At 46.4% G+C, this 17,301-nt stretch overlaps 1 protein-coding gene across 5 annotated transcripts in view; it reads right to left on the reverse strand.

Moving 5' to 3' along the window:
* Positions 1-2,472: 2,472 nt before the first annotated feature.
* The window catches only part of SETD3 (SET domain containing 3, actin N3(tau)-histidine methyltransferase), a 67,216-nt gene continuing 52,387 nt past the window's right edge, over positions 2,473-17,301 (reverse strand). For all 5 annotated transcript variants that reach the window (XM_031679390.2, XM_072963687.1, XM_072963690.1 and 2 more), the window contains 7 exons: positions 15,410-15,468; positions 14,446-14,560; positions 9,516-9,590; positions 8,712-8,878; positions 7,847-7,932; positions 4,693-4,853; positions 2,473-3,825 (listed from right to left, as the gene is read on the reverse strand). In XM_031679390.2, the coding sequence (XP_031535250.1) occupies positions 3,379-3,825; positions 4,693-4,853; positions 7,847-7,932; positions 8,712-8,878; positions 9,516-9,590; positions 14,446-14,560; positions 15,410-15,468 (1,110 nt within the window). In that variant the 3' untranslated portion in view covers positions 2,473-3,378. The remainder of the gene's footprint in view (positions 3,826-4,692; positions 4,854-7,846; positions 7,933-8,711; positions 8,879-9,515; positions 9,591-14,445; positions 14,561-15,409; positions 15,469-17,301) is intronic.

Raw genomic sequence — 17,301 nt, forward strand, 5'->3', positions numbered from 1 at the left:
AGCAGCGATGTGTATTGTTAGGAAGCGCCCCTCCATCGGCTGAGATCTGCCTCCCCACCCACCGGCCCCACCCACCGGCCCCAGCTGTGCAACCCATCCCTCCTTCACCTGACAATTCTTCAGATACTCAGGGCCCACATGGCAGCTTCATTTAAGTGACAAATTCGCCGGTGCACCTAAATACAATTTGAGTTACTCAAATCCAATTTACACACAGAACTTAAGGAGTACGCTATATAAGGTGCGGCTGATTAAAATAGCAGGGTGACCCCTAGTGAGGGTATTGGATTCTACTCTATAATTACCTGAAACTGACATTTAAATGAAAGTGAGCCGGATTCTTGGGTCAAGTTATCGGCTATCTCCTACTGATAAACATGTTCATTTTGCCAGATCAATGATAACACCAACACAGCCAAATATATCACATAAAAAGCTTCTCACCGTTGCCATGGTTACAGCCAGCACTTTGAGATCTGGGCTTCCTGAAACTCACTACCCCGAACCAACCACCACTAACCAAGATTCCGTGTTTTCTTTACAGCTAGTGCGATGTTAGTTCTGAACTCAAATGGTAGGTACTTCTTTGGATGGTGGTGTTCTTTTTTTTAATTCTTTCACTCCAACATGTATACATTAACCACCAAAAAAATATGGAAGTGATGATTTACAGAAAGTGATTTCCCTCATTTTAAAGTGAATGTTTAATCTAGCACAACCCTGCATACTGGGCACCTGGAAATATTATATTTTTAATGTCTCGCCCTATCTCTCAAAAAAAATTAAACACTCCTTCTTGTGGGCCTCCTCTCGAAACCACTGGAGGAAATCACCTATCAGTTGTCGCCTGCATGGAAAAATGGGGTGGCTTTTCTAAGCTGGTGAAATCTAATTGCTAACTGTTTACACAAATAACACACAGACCTAACGAAACAGAAGCAGACGCTGGCATTTTTCCAAAGACTAGCCTGAACAGCCTCTTATCCAAAAGCACTAAGGAAGTAAACTTTAAAATGATTTGAGAGAAAGGTCTACTTTCATGACAGATGGCAATGATTTAAATCAACGCCGATTTAATCACTTTTCCTCAAATGCTGAAGTTGTGACTCCAAGTGTCACAGTGTACTGTGGCCTCACTGACCCACTGGGGTCCTGCGAGGGGCCATCCTCCCCGACCTAGGAAACCCTGTTGTTCAAAACACACACAGTCTCCCGACCTCAAAAGTCTTCTGATCAGCACCACTTTGGTCACAAACACACAGAGCCTCCCTGATTGGGAGCCTAATTTATATAATCACTTTGTGGTACAATAACCTTAACAAATAGACCCTGTGGATGGAGAACTAATGGACAGAGCCATCTCCGAATTTTTTCGCAGGGACTCTGGATAATTTAGTACCACTCCCTCATCTCACAAGAAAATGGGGAAACTGAGGCCTGAGCGTGGGGCTCCGCACACCTGCCAGCGGGGCCATGCGAACCGGGCCCTGTCCCAACTGCAGACCAGGGCCACCTGAACTCATCTTCTCCAGGGAATATTCTGGAAACTGCCCAACTCATGATGCTGTTCTGTGTGTGAACTGTGTATGTTTTTCAAAGGATGTATTTAATATTAGACTTGAAAGCTGCTGATCCAGCTGCTAAACTCACCTACAAACTGATTAGTCACAAGCGTTCCCATCTCTGGGGCTTATGTTTCAGACAGAAAGCTCCCTGGGTACCACCGTGCCTCTGCCTTTTGGAAATCAGTATGTACGTTTCCCAGACTATCTTACACTTTCGGTAAAGTGTCTCAGGTACGGGGCTGATCGGAGAGTTGGTGCCCCAGGCATCCTCTTAGGAGGAAGTTCAAATTGAGTTCACATTAACAGTGGAGGAGAGTTACAGGCGCCAACCTCACGTGAAGATGAGACCCCTCCGCTAGCGGCCAAGGCAGAAGGTGCACTCGACGAACCACGCTCCGTGAGGCTGGATCCCCAGTAGAGGACGAAGCACCTTGTCGGCAGAGCTGTGTCTTCTCCAAGGAGAAACACTGAGAACATCCTTCAGATGACTTGTGTGCAGCCATGTTTACCTGAACGGTTGGGTGAATAATTTCCATGGCATTTTCCAAAAGAAGTGATGTATTTAATAGGACAGCATAGACAATGTGAAAATTTATAGGTTAAGGAAGACTGGCAATTCGTAACCTGGAAACTAGTGGCTTTCTAGGGGTGAGTCCCACCCCACCCCCAGGACACTGCCCCAAGCTTCTACTGCCCCTAAAACTTCAGAGCTCATCTTCCTGTGATCCTGGTGCCCCCGGCCCTCCCTGAGCAACCCCTGCAGGCTGGGGAGGGGCTGGCACAGGGCTGTCACCATCTCTGAGTCCCCGGGGTCAGGTTCCAAACCTGCTCTGTGGACATGAAGAGTGGTCTGCATAAAAGCTCACTTTGAGGGGCCCGCCACACTCCAAAAAGGAATAGACAAAAATATTAATCATGTTTTCCTTTTAATAAGGCTTTTTACTCAAAAGTGTAGCTTTGAAAATCTCTAGCCTGTTGTGACAACCAGAGAAGCCAGGCACCACCTCGCCTTGGACACCAACGCAGTGCACGCGAGAGCTCCCCACCGCCAAGGCCGGGAACAGACGCACCGGTTTACAATCAGAGCCGACATTTAAAATTAGGAGGAGGATGCACGTCCTACTTTGATTCAAGGAGGAAGGACACGTTCTTAATACAGTAAAACAAAACGCAAAAAGTAAACAAATCTTTAGAAATCACTAGGGGGGTGTGTGTGTCTGTGTTTATATAATTAGGGTTATCGTCAACATTTAAAACTATTAAAAATAAGGTTGCCACCTTACACTTTCTTTTGGTACTGGGGTGTTAGTTTTTTAGGAAAAAAAATTCTTTTTTTGGCCCAGACTCTCAAGTCTCCTAACCTCAAGCCTGTTTTCCACTGTGCAGCCAAGGGCCCATCGCCGCGCCGAACACCCCGAGCGCCACCGTGACCACCCGTCGGTGGGAGGCAGGGCGGGCTCTGATTCTGGTTGTCAGGATGACAGGCCCACAGAAGCCCAGCTGATGGAGGAACTGAATTCTTCCCCAGGAAGAAAATACATTTGCCCGCAGTGGGTCTGCAAGATCTTCCAAGGCACCTCTTCCCCCTTCGTGGGCTGCCTGCTAACTCGTTTGGCCTAGAAGCAAGATGGCAATCTTAATCAAAAAGGGAAGCTAGATTCTTTTAAATAACTTAAAAAAATCATTTTTTATATAAAGCAGCAAAAACATATTCTCCTTTCTGCAGAAAGAAAAACGTGAACAAGGGAACACAGCGATGACAATGGACTGTTCCTCAGCTTCTGCTAAACTGAATCCCCGGAGGACCTCGGAGCTACTTTCTAGCTTCCTCAGCGCTGTCGGAAGAAGGTTCTTTGGCGTCTCCAGTCGCTCTTTTACTTTCCTCTTGATTTAAACTTTCCTTTTCTGACCTGGTCCCGTTGGGGATAGAGTTTTCTCCGTTCACGAGCCCGTGCTCCGCGGCCTTGGCCCTGCGCACGGCCTCCGTGAGGGTCAAGGCCTCCTGCACGCCGGCCTCCTCCTCCAGGCTCCTCAGGACCAGGGGCAGCCGCGAGTCCGCCACGCCCTCCAGCAGCCCGGGGCCGCTCTCCTCGCACCGCGGCAGCGGGGCCTGCTCCTCCATCTGCCGGCGGTAGTGCTCCCGGTTGGCAGCCGCGCTCCTGACGGCTCTCTCCAAGATCTCCTTCTCGCCTAAGCGCAGCTTGACGGCCATGGCTGCCCGGACAGAAAGGTCCTGGGTTTTCAAGAAGGACTTATCTTCCTGGAGAATGAAACACGGCGAAAATAATTATAAGACATCTAAACTGGCAGAACTACGGTGACAGAAGGCAGACTGGTTGCTGCCCGGGAAGGAAGCAAGAGGGAAATTGGGGGGGGGGTGACAGAAGGTTCTAGAACTTGACTGTGGAGGTGGCTGCATGCCTGCACCCGCACATCCCAGCGTACACTTCAGAAGGGTGAGCTTGGCTGTATGTAAATTGTACCTACGGAAACTACCATAAAACAAAACAGAAGAGCCTAAATCAAACGGTGCTTGGACACTGACAGGAAACGTCACTTATTTCTGAAACCATCTGTCTTGTGCCCGGATGGAGCCCCGGGAGCCCCGGGAGCACCTGGCTGAATGGATGGGTGAATCGATGAGAAGCATTTGGAGTTAGTGATTCAAGAGCAAACTGTGAGAGCACACATACACACTCGGCAGTATTGGGGGGAGGGTACAGCTCAGTGGTAGAGTGTGTGTCAGCATGCACGAGGTCCTGGGTTCAATCCCCAGTCCATCCACTAAATAAACACGCAAATAAAGAAAAACCTAATGACCTACCCCCACCAAAAAAACCAACAATGTTGAGTTGTACAACAAATTAGTCGTATAATACGAGTTAAAAATTATAGAAAAGTATTCAATAATTTTAAAAAGTTATCTTCTAATCAACAATGCCTCGATATGATTCTTTGCGTAGGCGAAAACGTGTTAAATAGAAAAATAATAAGTTGAATGAAAATGTCAAATACACAATGATTTTTGCTAAGGAATTATAGTAATTTACATTTAAAAAAGAATCCTTTATTAAACATCTTTTGAAACATGACAAAGCACAAATTCTCATTTCGTCAATCTAATTACCTCAATGGTCGTTTTATATGTTTTCAAAAGAAGTGAGGCTCGGTCTTCAAGAAATGTCCACAGTCTGACCTCGTTGTCCCAGCTAACAGGATACTCAGAGTTCCCCAAGGTGAAGACTCTATCGATGGCATTGTCTCCTAGCAAATGTTCCTTCAGTTCCTCTGCAAGAAACACAACAGCCGCCTGTGAGGGGAACAGCACCACTTCTCATCGTAACCAGCAACCACTTCCCAAAGCAGCTTCTCCAACAATGTCATCTTCCTGTGGTGCAAAGTCCTCCCCGATCAACCGGCCAGGCAAGGCTCTCCAGAGCAGAGTCAGAGCTGCTTCGGGGAAGGGAAAGAGGTGAGGTCTTCTTGGTCTGGAATCCAGGCCAAGCTCTGCGTGGCCGGCCCTCCATCTCCCCGGGTTCTACAAGGGATCTTGAGAGCCTGCCGCTGGTCTCGCAAGACACTTCTTAAAGACGATTTGGAGTGACACACCCCTTATTTTGACAGTCCCCTTCTTGCAAGACGTGAGCCCAGGAGTCACACCAGCGGGGTCAGAAAGACAACTAGGTGAGCAACGTGAACAGTGACGACACACAACAGAGCAACACTTCAGGGACCCTTCTAAGCGAAACCCGACGGGCGCTTACTTCGGCAGCTGACCTGACAAAGCTACTTACCCTGCCTTACAACGAGCAAGCCACGAACTGAAACAAGAAAATGGACGGAAAAAACCCTAGTTAATGAAAGATGTGCCTTTTTCCTCACTTGTCAGGAATTTAAACAGGAGTTCCAAATGCACACAAGTGAACATCTCAGTTACCTTCAAATATATCTAAGAAGAGGGAATAATTCAGCAACTGCTCTGAGCACTTTATCTCCTGGCACATTATCTTCAAAAGACCAAAACATGCCGATCCTACTCATGCTCAGGAAACAGACCCCTGCTTCTTATGCAATTATGAAACAGTGTCTCTTTCAGCGCAAAGTGCCCCACAGCTGTCACTATTTACAATTCAAATGGAAGAACTTCTGCTGCCAGCAAACCAAACTTTTCCTAGCGTTGGTTGGAGTGATTCAAAGACCCCATCAATTGTCTTGACAAGACAAACTGTCTCTCTGTGACTAAAGACACACTAAAGAGAATCGACGGACCTAAAATGATTCAAGCAGGGTGTTTTTTTTTAAAAGAAAACAGAAGTTAATCTAATGTTAAAAAAAATTATTGAGTTGCAGTTGTTAGCAAAAGATCACGACGAAATTCAGGATTTTTAGATTTTTGATCCTTCAGTTTATAGTCTTTTTACAAAGGAATGAAGCTTTTTAAAATGCTTTTTGAGTGGAAGAAATTTCCTTCTAGAGGCCCCCAATACCAAGGTTACTGTTTTTGTTTTCTTCCTCAACCTACCAGAGTTATACCCTTAAATTAACGTTGGGGAGCTCAGGGGCTGAAGCAAAGTTTTCTCTCTGCTGCTTTTTAACAGTGAAACTGGATTCACTTCACATGCTGGAGAAATATATATAACCTACGAAAGGCCATCAACCTGCCTGGGACAGTCAGGAAATGAACCAAAAGCTCCGGGCGCAGGCTTCCCTCCCCTCTTCCCTCTCAGACCCTCCATGGACCCCCTGCCCTCGTAGGGCTCCGTGTAAACCAGCAGGAGCCACGTGGGTGTTGGGGGTGCAGGCTCTGGGTCGGCACATCTGGGTCCCAAGTCGGGACCATCACCTGCCAGCTGAGTGGACAAGCTGCTCTCCTCTGTGACCACCCCATCTCCTTCCCACAAGGCTGATGAGGATGAACAAAGTCTGCACCACACGCAGCGTCACAGTGGCTCCCAAATTACAGGAATTATCATCAGTATCATCCCTCTTAGTGACAAATTTCTTCAGGACATGAACTGTGACATTCAAGTTTGTACCCCTATATTATGCTCAAGGAAAGCCCACAGTTAACCCTTAACTCGTGTCCACTGCTCTGCACTGATGAACCACCACCAGAGCACAAAGTCCCCAAAGCTCTCACTCGAGGACGGTGAGGCTAGGGCGATACGGCTTCGTGTAAGCGACAAGGAGCATCTTGCACCTCTTTAGGTTCTGGAGTTGGTGTCTAAATTCGTGCCTGTCTGTGTTTCAGGACTAAGTTGCTTCTACCTCCATCCTGACGTCAAGCCGGGATCTGGGCGGCACTTCTCTGGATGCAGAAGTGAAGCCAGGGAGCCGGACGGCAGAGCCCAGCAGACTCCCCGCAGCGGCCAGCACTTCTGCTCCGGCGCCAACTGCCCTCTCCCCAGCGCTCGGACAGCTTCCTTCAGAAGAACGCTTATTTGTTCAGTTAGGCGGCACTCACTCACGCACGAGTTCCCACCCAATCTGTTGTGCGCAGGATCCAAGGTAGCTTACGACACCAGCAAGCTCACACACAATTAAAAATGGAGCCTCGTGACCAGGGGATTTGGAGGAGTCTATTTTTGGATGAAAAATGAAAACACAACCTCAGTAAGTCAAATCTCAGCACAAGAAGCCCCACAGGGCTTGTCTTCGGGAAACACACACGGAATGCTCAGTACATACAGTTAACTCTTCGTACGCCTGAAATAAGAGGCTGCAGGCAAGAACATTCTGCAGTTTAAACAGATTCTGTTTGCACTGTTATTTACTCCAACCGGATGCCTGGCATTAAAAGGCCTGCTGGCAATTTCAGATTCACAACAGAAGCTAGTTAACAAATGAAGTGTCTGGCTCATGAGCGCCATGGCCGACCCCATGAGTTCAGCGTCAACTGACCATGAACTTGTCCGAGTGAATTGAAGACATTAGTACCCTGTGAGTGCAGTCAGGCTCTGCGGCCTTGGGTAATAAGCATATCAAACACTCCCATCTACAGATACAGAATTTTGATATAGTCAGACATTTTACATTTTCTTCCAATGCAGCAGAGAATTATTCATCGTAAGTGCATACAGACAACACATCGAGGGTTTAATATAATATTTCCAGGATAAAACAGATCAATTTCTTCTTTCTCCAATATGGCCATCTTACTCCCACCCCAAAAAGTGCTTTAATTTTAAGCAATTTTATCATTAATCTGAATCCCTAGGCCTCCCACTTCATGAATTTAAAAAAAAAGTCAACATCATTTTTTTCCCCCTGAAATGATTTACCTTCAGTCATGCAGAAAACTCGGAGAAAAGCCAGAAGCTGGGCAGAGATGGGTGGCTCCGTGAAATGCAACGCGAAAACGCTGGAACTGAGGAGAGGAAGAAGGAAAATCAGTGAGCCGGCTGTGCCTGCCTACTGCTCTGAAGGTAAGTCCCTCAGCCTACACTCGTGTGGTCACCCCTGGGGAGGAGTCACCCCAGCTCCTCACCTGAACTACAGAAATGTCATGGCCTTAGGTTGCATAGAGCACACTGAGAGAATTAAGCATACCCATGGTTCTTAAAAAATGTTAACGATAATTTACGCTGAGTTCATGCTTTCATCGTTAATCAAATATTGACAGGTTCAATAAAAAAAAAGGTCTGGATAATCCATTTTCATTAAGAATGGTTCCTGCATTCCCTGGAGAACTAATACATCATAATTCTTGTCTTATCATTTTGTACCTCAAATGCAAGAAAATCTTCATGAATTTAACCAGAAATTCTTGAAATCGCTGAGGATCATGGCTGCATTACAGAAACTAATGGTGGCAAAGAATTAAATGCAACAAATTGATCCAGGTCGTTAACCTTTTCAAGGTGAAAGACATTAATGACACCAAGGCACTTATTTAACTTAACAAGGATTTCAGGCCACTTCCCCCAGAACTGGCTGTGGACACTTCTAATGACACAATTACATTTATCTGAAAACGTTGGTAAGTCACTATGCAACTCAGTGGTTTGGACTTGCTGTATAAAAGGGATAAAGGAGATTAAGACAAACTACAGTCAGGAAGTTTTATTAACACGCCAATTTAACACTATGCCCCTGGAAGTATTTCAAGTACCACAGGAAAGAGCGAACAGATTTTTCTCTACGTACGTTGGGATGCCAGCGCGAGCCAGGACCTCGGCCTTCATAGCGTAGAGCCTGTCACTTTTACTCACTCCAAGCTTTATTTTCACTCTGTCGTGTGAATTATTGTCAAAGAAAAAGCCACTATGGATCACAAACTCTGCATTTGACCGAGTGCCATAAAAAATGTAAATCTGAGAAGCAGTAAAGAAAAAATAAAGAGACATAAAAGAAACTCAACATGCATTCCCAGTACAGAGCAGGGCAAAGGGTCAGTTCTTACGTATTCAATGCGACTTCACGCTAAGGAGACAAACAGCTCTGAAGTGACTGTGCACCTGTTTTGAATGTCATGTGCAGCGAGCTGGGGACAGGCTGGGTGAGGAGAGCATCCCCTGGGCCTCCGAGCATACAAAGGAGCCGGACCCCTGCGGCCGGCCGGCTGCCCTGCCCCCAACTCCTTCCCAGGGACAGCCAGACTGTTACTTTACAACTGCACTTCGAAGTCCACCACCCTCTTCCTCTCTGCTGACTACGGGAGAGGCTTCTGGAGGAAGAGTTTGAGGCAGTGTCTGTCGGAAATTCATTTCTTCTAGACTCTGTGGCAACCCTGCAGGTAGCAGGCGGGTTCATGAACTTTTTTCACAGAACTTTGTTAGACTAATATGGTATGTTTATTACAACTTTGGGTCTCAATATGTATTCCAGGAAACAATCCTTAAATAGAAATCTCAAGTTTTTCTGCCCAAGTTAAATACCCTTTTAAAATTATTTAGTGCCAGGGGAGTGCCCAGGGGCCGGCCCACGGGCTCCGAGAGCGCGCGAACCCACCTGCTCTCCAGCCCGGAAGTCCTGCAGGGCCACACACTCACAGCGGTCATCTTCCAGGTTGTAGCCTGTAGTGATCTGGCCACGGGAGAAAGGAGGACACAACACACCTTAGTGCTCTTGCTCGGGGGGGCGGCCTTTTTGGAGCAATTAGAGGATAAGAGATACCCGAAGCTCCTTTTAAGGGGTGCGTTCTACTTGCTTTATAAAACCGAGCAAAGAACTGCTTGGTTATTTTAATTAATTCTATTCACACCAGAAATCCTCATGGAAGACCTCGTGCCGGCCGTGAGGGACGCACTCTTCAGAAAAAGTATTGTATAGATGGTCACTTGCTGGTCTCAGCCAATCATTTATTACAAAGTTACTGCCTCTGAGCCCACCCACACTCCAAACATGCGATGTGCGCCCCCCAAGGAGGGAGCCGGCATGTCTGGAGAACTCTTGATCGACTTGCAAATAGCATCTTTATCTACTATTCGGCCTTTAAGAACCCAAAGTGGGTTTTCCACTGGATAAAGAAGCAGGGAGAAAGAAAAGCCCTTTTCTGAATTCTGTACCTAGTTTACGCTGAGACTAGAGAAATGAAAACTCTCAGATAAGCAGAGGAAAAATAAAACCACTTTGCTGTATCCTATTCACTTTCTTTCTGCTGAGACGTACACTGTGAGTTTCTAAACCCATCATAAAGAAATACCCAAAATCCACTGACTGCACTGGAAACCGGCATCTCCTCCTAATCTCTCCCGTCCTACAGGGGGCCAGGCAACATCATGGTCTCAGCCCACAAATCACCAGGAAACTGTGTCTCAGCTGGTCAGATTTTACCCTCCAAGTCGCCCTTTGGCTTCTGTCTGTCTCCTCATCCCTGCCTGGCTGAGGCCCTTACTCCTTCCCACCTGGCTTCTCCTGGGCCAAAACCTTCCCACTGGTCTTTAAAGTTCCAGGGCCATCCCTCTCGCATCCCTCACAACACACGTCGTCGACCCCCTGTGTAAACCTTTCAGTGGTGGTCCACTTTGCCTTGGGAATGAAATCCAAATTCTTGAGCCAGGCCAGTTTGCAGGGAGGCCCCGGCCTCCTGATGTACCACCCGCCTGCCACGCGGGCTGCCGTCCCCCTTCTCCTGCACCTGCGACTACCTTCTGCCCCCGTTTTGCCTGAGCCCTAAGATGCCTCCCCTCATCCCACCCTCCTTCTGGACCCCCCAAAGCCCCTCTCCCCAACACCAGGGTATTTACCTGTGTTGTACCTGCGGCTGCCTCTTCACCTCTCTGCCCTGGAGCTTAGCCCACTGTACCTGACACCTGACACGGCCTGGGAGAATATCTACTTGATGTCTGAACCCCCCGGGGAGTGGTAAGAATAGGGTCCCCAATTCACACTTTTAAAAGCTCCTCTCAGAAGTCTGTCCCTCAGAGCAGCCCCCCTAATCTATTAGATTGTCTGTAAATGCTCATTCATTCCTTTGATCTCCTCATTTTATCCTGGAGAGTCCAAGTTTAAGACAGCTACAAGAGCTACTTGGTAATAAAGGTGCCAACAGCTCAAAGAATTACTTTTGAGTCCAGGGAGTGGCATTTGGGGATGGAAGACCAGATAATCCTACTCGTTAAACCTACTATCCCCAAACCAAAGGCTGACTCACCATGTACCCAGAAATCCTTCACTCCTCTGATCTGCAAAGACTGCATGAAATATGAAAGTAGCGAGGAATGAGCGAAGCCGGGGTTTGGACTCATCTTCACTCACAGAACAGTTCAAACACTTGATTAAAAAGTCAGTTCCATGAAGTTCCTGCCCAACATCAAAATCACTTTTATGACCCCCAAACCTGACTTTGACTAGGGGGCATGGAATGAGGACTGCCTGTGACCTCCTAGGCCTGAAAGCCTGGCATTCCATGGCGCGGCTGGTCACAGGGATGGGACAGGAGCACTCACAGGCAGAAGGAAAGCAGAGGTGGCAGAGAAGGGAGAGGGCCAATGACACACAAACTGAGCAGGAGAAACACAGGAGACAGAGGACAGAGGACAGGAAGGAGTCTGTGGGAGGGGAGGTGTGGCCATCCTACGCACGGGGCTCAGGACAGCTTTGCTTGAGGTCTGTGGGCAGTCGTGCAGATGGGCAGGGACTGTTTCAGGCCGTGGGAACTGCAGGTGCAAATGCCCTGTGGTGGGTGTGTGGGGACCAGACCGTTGTGTGTTGGGGATGTAGTGATGACAGTCGGAGCAGTGGCCTTGTCTGCTACTGTAAAAACCTGGCCTTTCATTTGGAGACTGGAAGTCTCATGCAAATCTAAACGTTTCAGATTTTTCAACTCTCAACAAAAAGGCCTTTGAAGGAGAGCGTCCCTCAATTCTGCTTGACTCTCCCAAAGCCCTGTCCTCCCAATTGGCAGTCACACATTCATGTACGACGGCTGCTCATTCCAACACGCTTTACCTGCTGAAACTAATAGTGGCCTAAAAAGCACTCAGAAGTGCCCTCCTCTGTATAAATGGAACAACCTCGAGGAAGGGAATGCAAACTGCTGCTCCCTTTCATTCTGAACGAGTCATGCAGAATTTAGACACATTGCTTCTTACAGCTCAACACGATGATGCCCTATAAACCTGTCTACCTTTGTTCCTCCGAGCGGCTGGGAAATCAGTGCCCGTTCCCCAGTCTGCAGCCTGGCCTAGGTACCACCCAGCCTCTTACTTTCTTGTGCTTTTCTTGTGCTGCTGGTTTGGAATCACTGTCACAGACTTGATTCTACCCCCACACCATTTCTACCCCCACAACCAGGTTTGGGGACACTGTCAGAAGCGCACAGCGTTGCTGGGTTACAAATTTCTATCTACTCCCTCAGTGGTAGTCAGATCAGACAGACAATGACTGTCAGGAAAGACACACACAAAAAAGAAATCTACTGTCTGAAAAGCCAAGCCTTAATTTCAAGTGCCTTATTTTAAAAAAGAGATTAACTGTTAATATGTATAATACACAACTTCATCACGTTAAAATAGAGTCTTAAATCCTACCAGACACAATTTCGCATGAAGTCTCATAATCATGATGGGGAACAGCTGAGCCAAGGTGCAGCGCAGTTGGGTATGCAGAGAGACCACCACTGTAAGAAAAGTCCTGACACCCTGTGCAAACCATCTCAAAGTTAAGAATATTTTTGCCAGGACAGTGGTGGGTTAAAGACTTTGTGAACAGTACTGGAGAAAGCACAGCATTAGTAGTCATTAATTCATTATTTTTATTTTGAGATAAACTAACTTTTACCTTTAGGGGTAAAAAAGTGAATAGTTTACATGAAAGCAACACAAAACTAGCATGTATGTGAGCCTGTGAAGGTGCAAAGGCACAGCGGAAGGATGGGAGAGATTGCCACAGAGCCAGTTACCAGTTACCAGCAGGCACGGAGTCGACAGCCCGCGGGGGCCGTGGGGCCAAGGGCTGGTGGGGAAGGACACCTCTGAGTTTCACTCTAGAGGCTTCTGTTTTGTTTAATTGGCTTTGTTTATATACAGTAAAGTATACACTTTTTAAATTTTAGAAATTAAAAAAAAAACCCATGATCAATCAAATTTGGGGATCAATGATCAAATCCAAAAAAAGACAAATGCTATCGTCACATATCAAAAGCTATTTGAAAAATTTTAAAACTTCAGTAGCAGAATCAGTTTAAAATAACTCTGAAAGAAAACCAAAAAAATAAAATGAAAAATTTTATTCATTAATGAAAGTAAGTGATAAAATAAGCTACTATTCCTTAAAATGGCTAATTAATTTAGCATATCTAAATTAAGGCAAAATATAATTATAAAAGTATAATTATTCTTTCTCTGCGATTTAAGAGCGTGACTTGTTGACAGACCGCCCCAAACTAGCACGAGGGTATTCTATCTTCAGTGTCTGGCACGTGTTACGCGTGCTCTGGCCATTTTGTGGAATTAGATGTGAAATACTCATTTATAGCATTTTTCCAATCTGTTTATCATACTGCTAATAATAACAAAAAAAGCTGATACTGAGAAAAAATGAACAAAAAACTAAACAAACCAGTGTACTACCATAATGTTTAAAAATTCAAAACACCCTGAAACTGATCACATTTCCAACTCCTACTATCAGGAAATCTTTCTCAGACAACCGTCTCAGCACAGAGAGCCTGTCAGCCTCCGCTGAGGCTTGGAATCCGAAGAATGCAGAGAAGCAGAGGGCAAGCTTCCTCTTACGCGTCGTGATTAACAATCATCGCAACCTCTCCCTACTTTCTCAATGTCTGATGATGCCAACTGACTCCCGCGCGTACACGGCCAAGAGCCCCCCCGCCCGCGCGCACCTCCTCCAGCCCCGCCCCGCCCCTGCCAGGGAAACCAGGACCAGCTCCTGAACAAAAGCAGCTTACTTAAGGGGCCAAGGACGTCCGCACATCAGGTGAAGGGAGGGGGGCAGGAATGAGAGGCATGTTCAGAACTGGAAATACAGTTGGCAAAGAAAGAAAAGGGATGTAAAAGGAAAACCCAGAAAGAAGAAAGGTTTTTTGTTTGTTTGTTTGTTTGAATAAATCAATATTTTAAAAAAAGAATAAGAAAAAGAAACTTTGGCTTAGCCTGTGGTTCAATAAGACAATGTATGTCTAGGCTTAGCAAATAAATGCAGTTCATTGTGGTTTCTGAAAGTGATGTAAGATGCAAGCTCCCCATTTTCAGGATTAAGTAAACTCAGCGAGAAAAATACCAGCTTCTGTTTGCGGGAGGCGGGGCGGGCGGCATGGCTTAGTTTCCTTTGCTCCCTTTAGAGGGGGTGGGGAGGGGGTGGGGAGGGGGCAGGAAGGGGGCAGGAAGGGGACAGAGACTTGTAGGTGGACCGTCCACTCTGAAGTTTCACAACCGCTGCACCCCCGGATCAAGCACGACCCCGAGGAGGTCCTTACCAGGCCGTTGGTGTGATTGCACATGTCCCACAGAGGAATCAGTGCCAGGGTCACCCGGGAACCGTCCTCCGTGGGAATTTGGTTTTGTCGCGTCATAACAGAAGAGACTGCCCACCTGGAACAATCAGAAAAGAGGTGAGTTACAGTCGGTCCATCTGAAAGCCCACTGCAGTCATAACTCAAGAGGTCGAGGGGTGTCTGACTCTTCTGAATTTTCAAAATCCTTTCCTAAGTAGCAGAGGAGATGGTTGGTCGCCATCACCATCATTTAAAATTAAATCTAGGGTTGAGAGGAGAGGGAGGGAATGGAAGGAAAGGGGGCGAGAGGACCGCCAGGAGTGAACGACTAAGGGAAGACGCTTCCCCAGGAAGTAAGGGGCCTGGAAGGAGGGCCAGGCCTCTGTGGGTCTGCCCGCTGCGGAGACACCCACCCCTGCCCCACACTGACCCCACACTCTTCTACTCAAATGCTGACTGACTCCTGTACCTGTTTTGAGCCTCCACAAAAAGCAAACAATTTAACTCCTTTCTGATGAGAAATCCTCTAAGAACTCTACAAAATGTGGAATGCTATTTTTTATTGCGTTGGGCCCTGAATTAAATCTTTTTGTTAAAAAAAAAAAGTCCCTACTTTATACCAAAATAGTCTACTTAGAAAGAAAAAGACCACCCTCGCGACCTCCCCACACCGATGTTAGTCTTGAGCATCCCTTAGCTGCCTCACTCATCCCCCATCACTACAGGTTCGTGGCAGCTTCTCCCTGGCTATTAGCATGCTGACATTCGTCCCTGGGGTCCACTGTAACTTCGGAAAGACTCTTTTTTGAGGCTCGTGCATGTCACTTCTTACTGAGGCCTCTCTCGTTTCTGAGATCCCAGATTCACTTAGAAACCACCCCCCTCCAACACAGGCCTCGCACACACATACCCCCACACCCCCGGCACACACACCCCTCACACCCACCTGTAGTCCTCATAAGTGAAAGAATCCTTCAAGGGCAGTTTGTGGGCATGAGGATGGGTCTGGGAATTCGAGGTTTGAGAAAGCAGAGGTGAAAAGAGAAAAAGGGAAAACAGAAACCAGTCAGCAGAATTTCATTAGTTAGCAGCCTAACAGATCCTAACAAGAGCCAAATGAAGCAGGAGGACGCGGCGCGCTGCGGAGGGATCATCGCGCTATTACGCGCTCATCCATCACTGTCAACTTAATTTGTTGTGCCCAGCAGCCGCCATAAATCTGCTTCTTCACATCTCGATCCCGGGACCCACAGACACGGCACGGGAACCACATATAAGGCAGACTGAGTTTACAAGAGGTAGGCACACCCACGCCGGGAGTATTTCGTCTCAGCGGAGACCCGAAGCCTCCCAGACAGGGGTCCGCCCGGCCTTTCTGCCTCTGCTGCACAATGCGCGGCACGTCCCCTGTGAATAGATTTCAAATCTCTTCTGTACATCAGGAAGAGGGACAATTAAAGGCACTCTAATAAATTGAAACTTCTTTCATTTACCTCTGACTTAAATCATTTGGACGGGGATCAACTTGTTACGCGCAAATGAATCATATACGTGGCAAACGCGGCACAGATACAGAAAATCAGGAAACATAATACGGTTGTGTGGAATCAAGAAACAAATGTTACAAACAAATATAATAAAGCAGAGATCGGCATATTTAAATTTCACCACTTTTTTTTTCTGGACAGAAGAACATTTGGCAAAAATATATCGAACTTCACACTTGCGAGAACATTTTATACATTTCCTATTTTCTCTCCACAACACTCTCCCCCACCTTAGACCTTTCAAGCACTTAAAAACTTTGTCTCAATTAAGAAATTAAAAGCTGTAACGGTATAATTTTAATCTTCAGTTTCCATTACAGTCTGATAGACAGATTGCAATAAGTGATCAAATGAACAAATGGTGATTTCTAAGATACAAATGAGATGCTGCTGCAGGGTCTCGGCACCACTGTTAATGCACGAAGCCCCGTGTAGTGTGCGGTTTTTACTCTTGACGCATTAGCATCACAAGTGCGCGGTAATTTATCATCGCTCCCTGTAATGTGCTCGCTGGCACCGTACGCAGGACAGTAGGGGATGAGGTAAAAGTGGCTCAAACCGTAAATCAATTAGAAAACAAAAGCTTGTGCTCTGCGCGCAATTTTAGGCAAATTATATCTTACAAAAGGCTGCCAATTGGGTGCTAGCTCCCAGGTGCCTGCCTCTCCCCTCTAATTCTTCGCCCACTTTTAACCCTTTGGAAGAGAAGTCAACACACAGAGATATATTGACATAGTTCGTAAATGTTGTGATAATAAAAATGAAATTAAAGAAGATATAATTTAAGTCAAAATAGTAAATAACCTATTGCCCCGGGGCATTTTCTAGCTGCTATAGGAAGATCAGAAAATCCTTCTCTGGGTTAAAAAAAAATCAGTTTCATAGTCAAGCAGAGATTCGAGGAGAAAATGCTTCTTATTGCCCCTTCTTTGTAATGAATGAAATGCGAGGCTGTGTCCTGAGAATCCTAAAGATGCTTTCTGTTTAATTATGGAACTAGACCACAACGGTGCTCAGGATTTTCCTCATAAAAGTACAAACTCAGCAGATGACAACTGCCCCTCCACCCAAAATTAATCTGAGGATAAGAACCATAGGAAAACTTCAGAATTTGAAAGAAAAAGGAATTCAAACGCTAAAATTTCCCTTCACTTTTAGTAAAATCCAACTTCACATCGTCTGATCTCCCGGGGATGTTGTTCACCCCACAGCTTTCCAAACTCTGCCAGGCGGGGAAGGATTGCTGCTTTTGTTATTTTAAAATATTTTAAAATCATTTAAATTGTGGGAC

Source organism: Vicugna pacos, chromosome 6, assembly GCF_048564905.1.
Source record: "Vicugna pacos chromosome 6, VicPac4, whole genome shotgun sequence".
NCBI lineage: Eukaryota > Metazoa > Chordata > Mammalia > Artiodactyla > Camelidae > Vicugna > Vicugna pacos.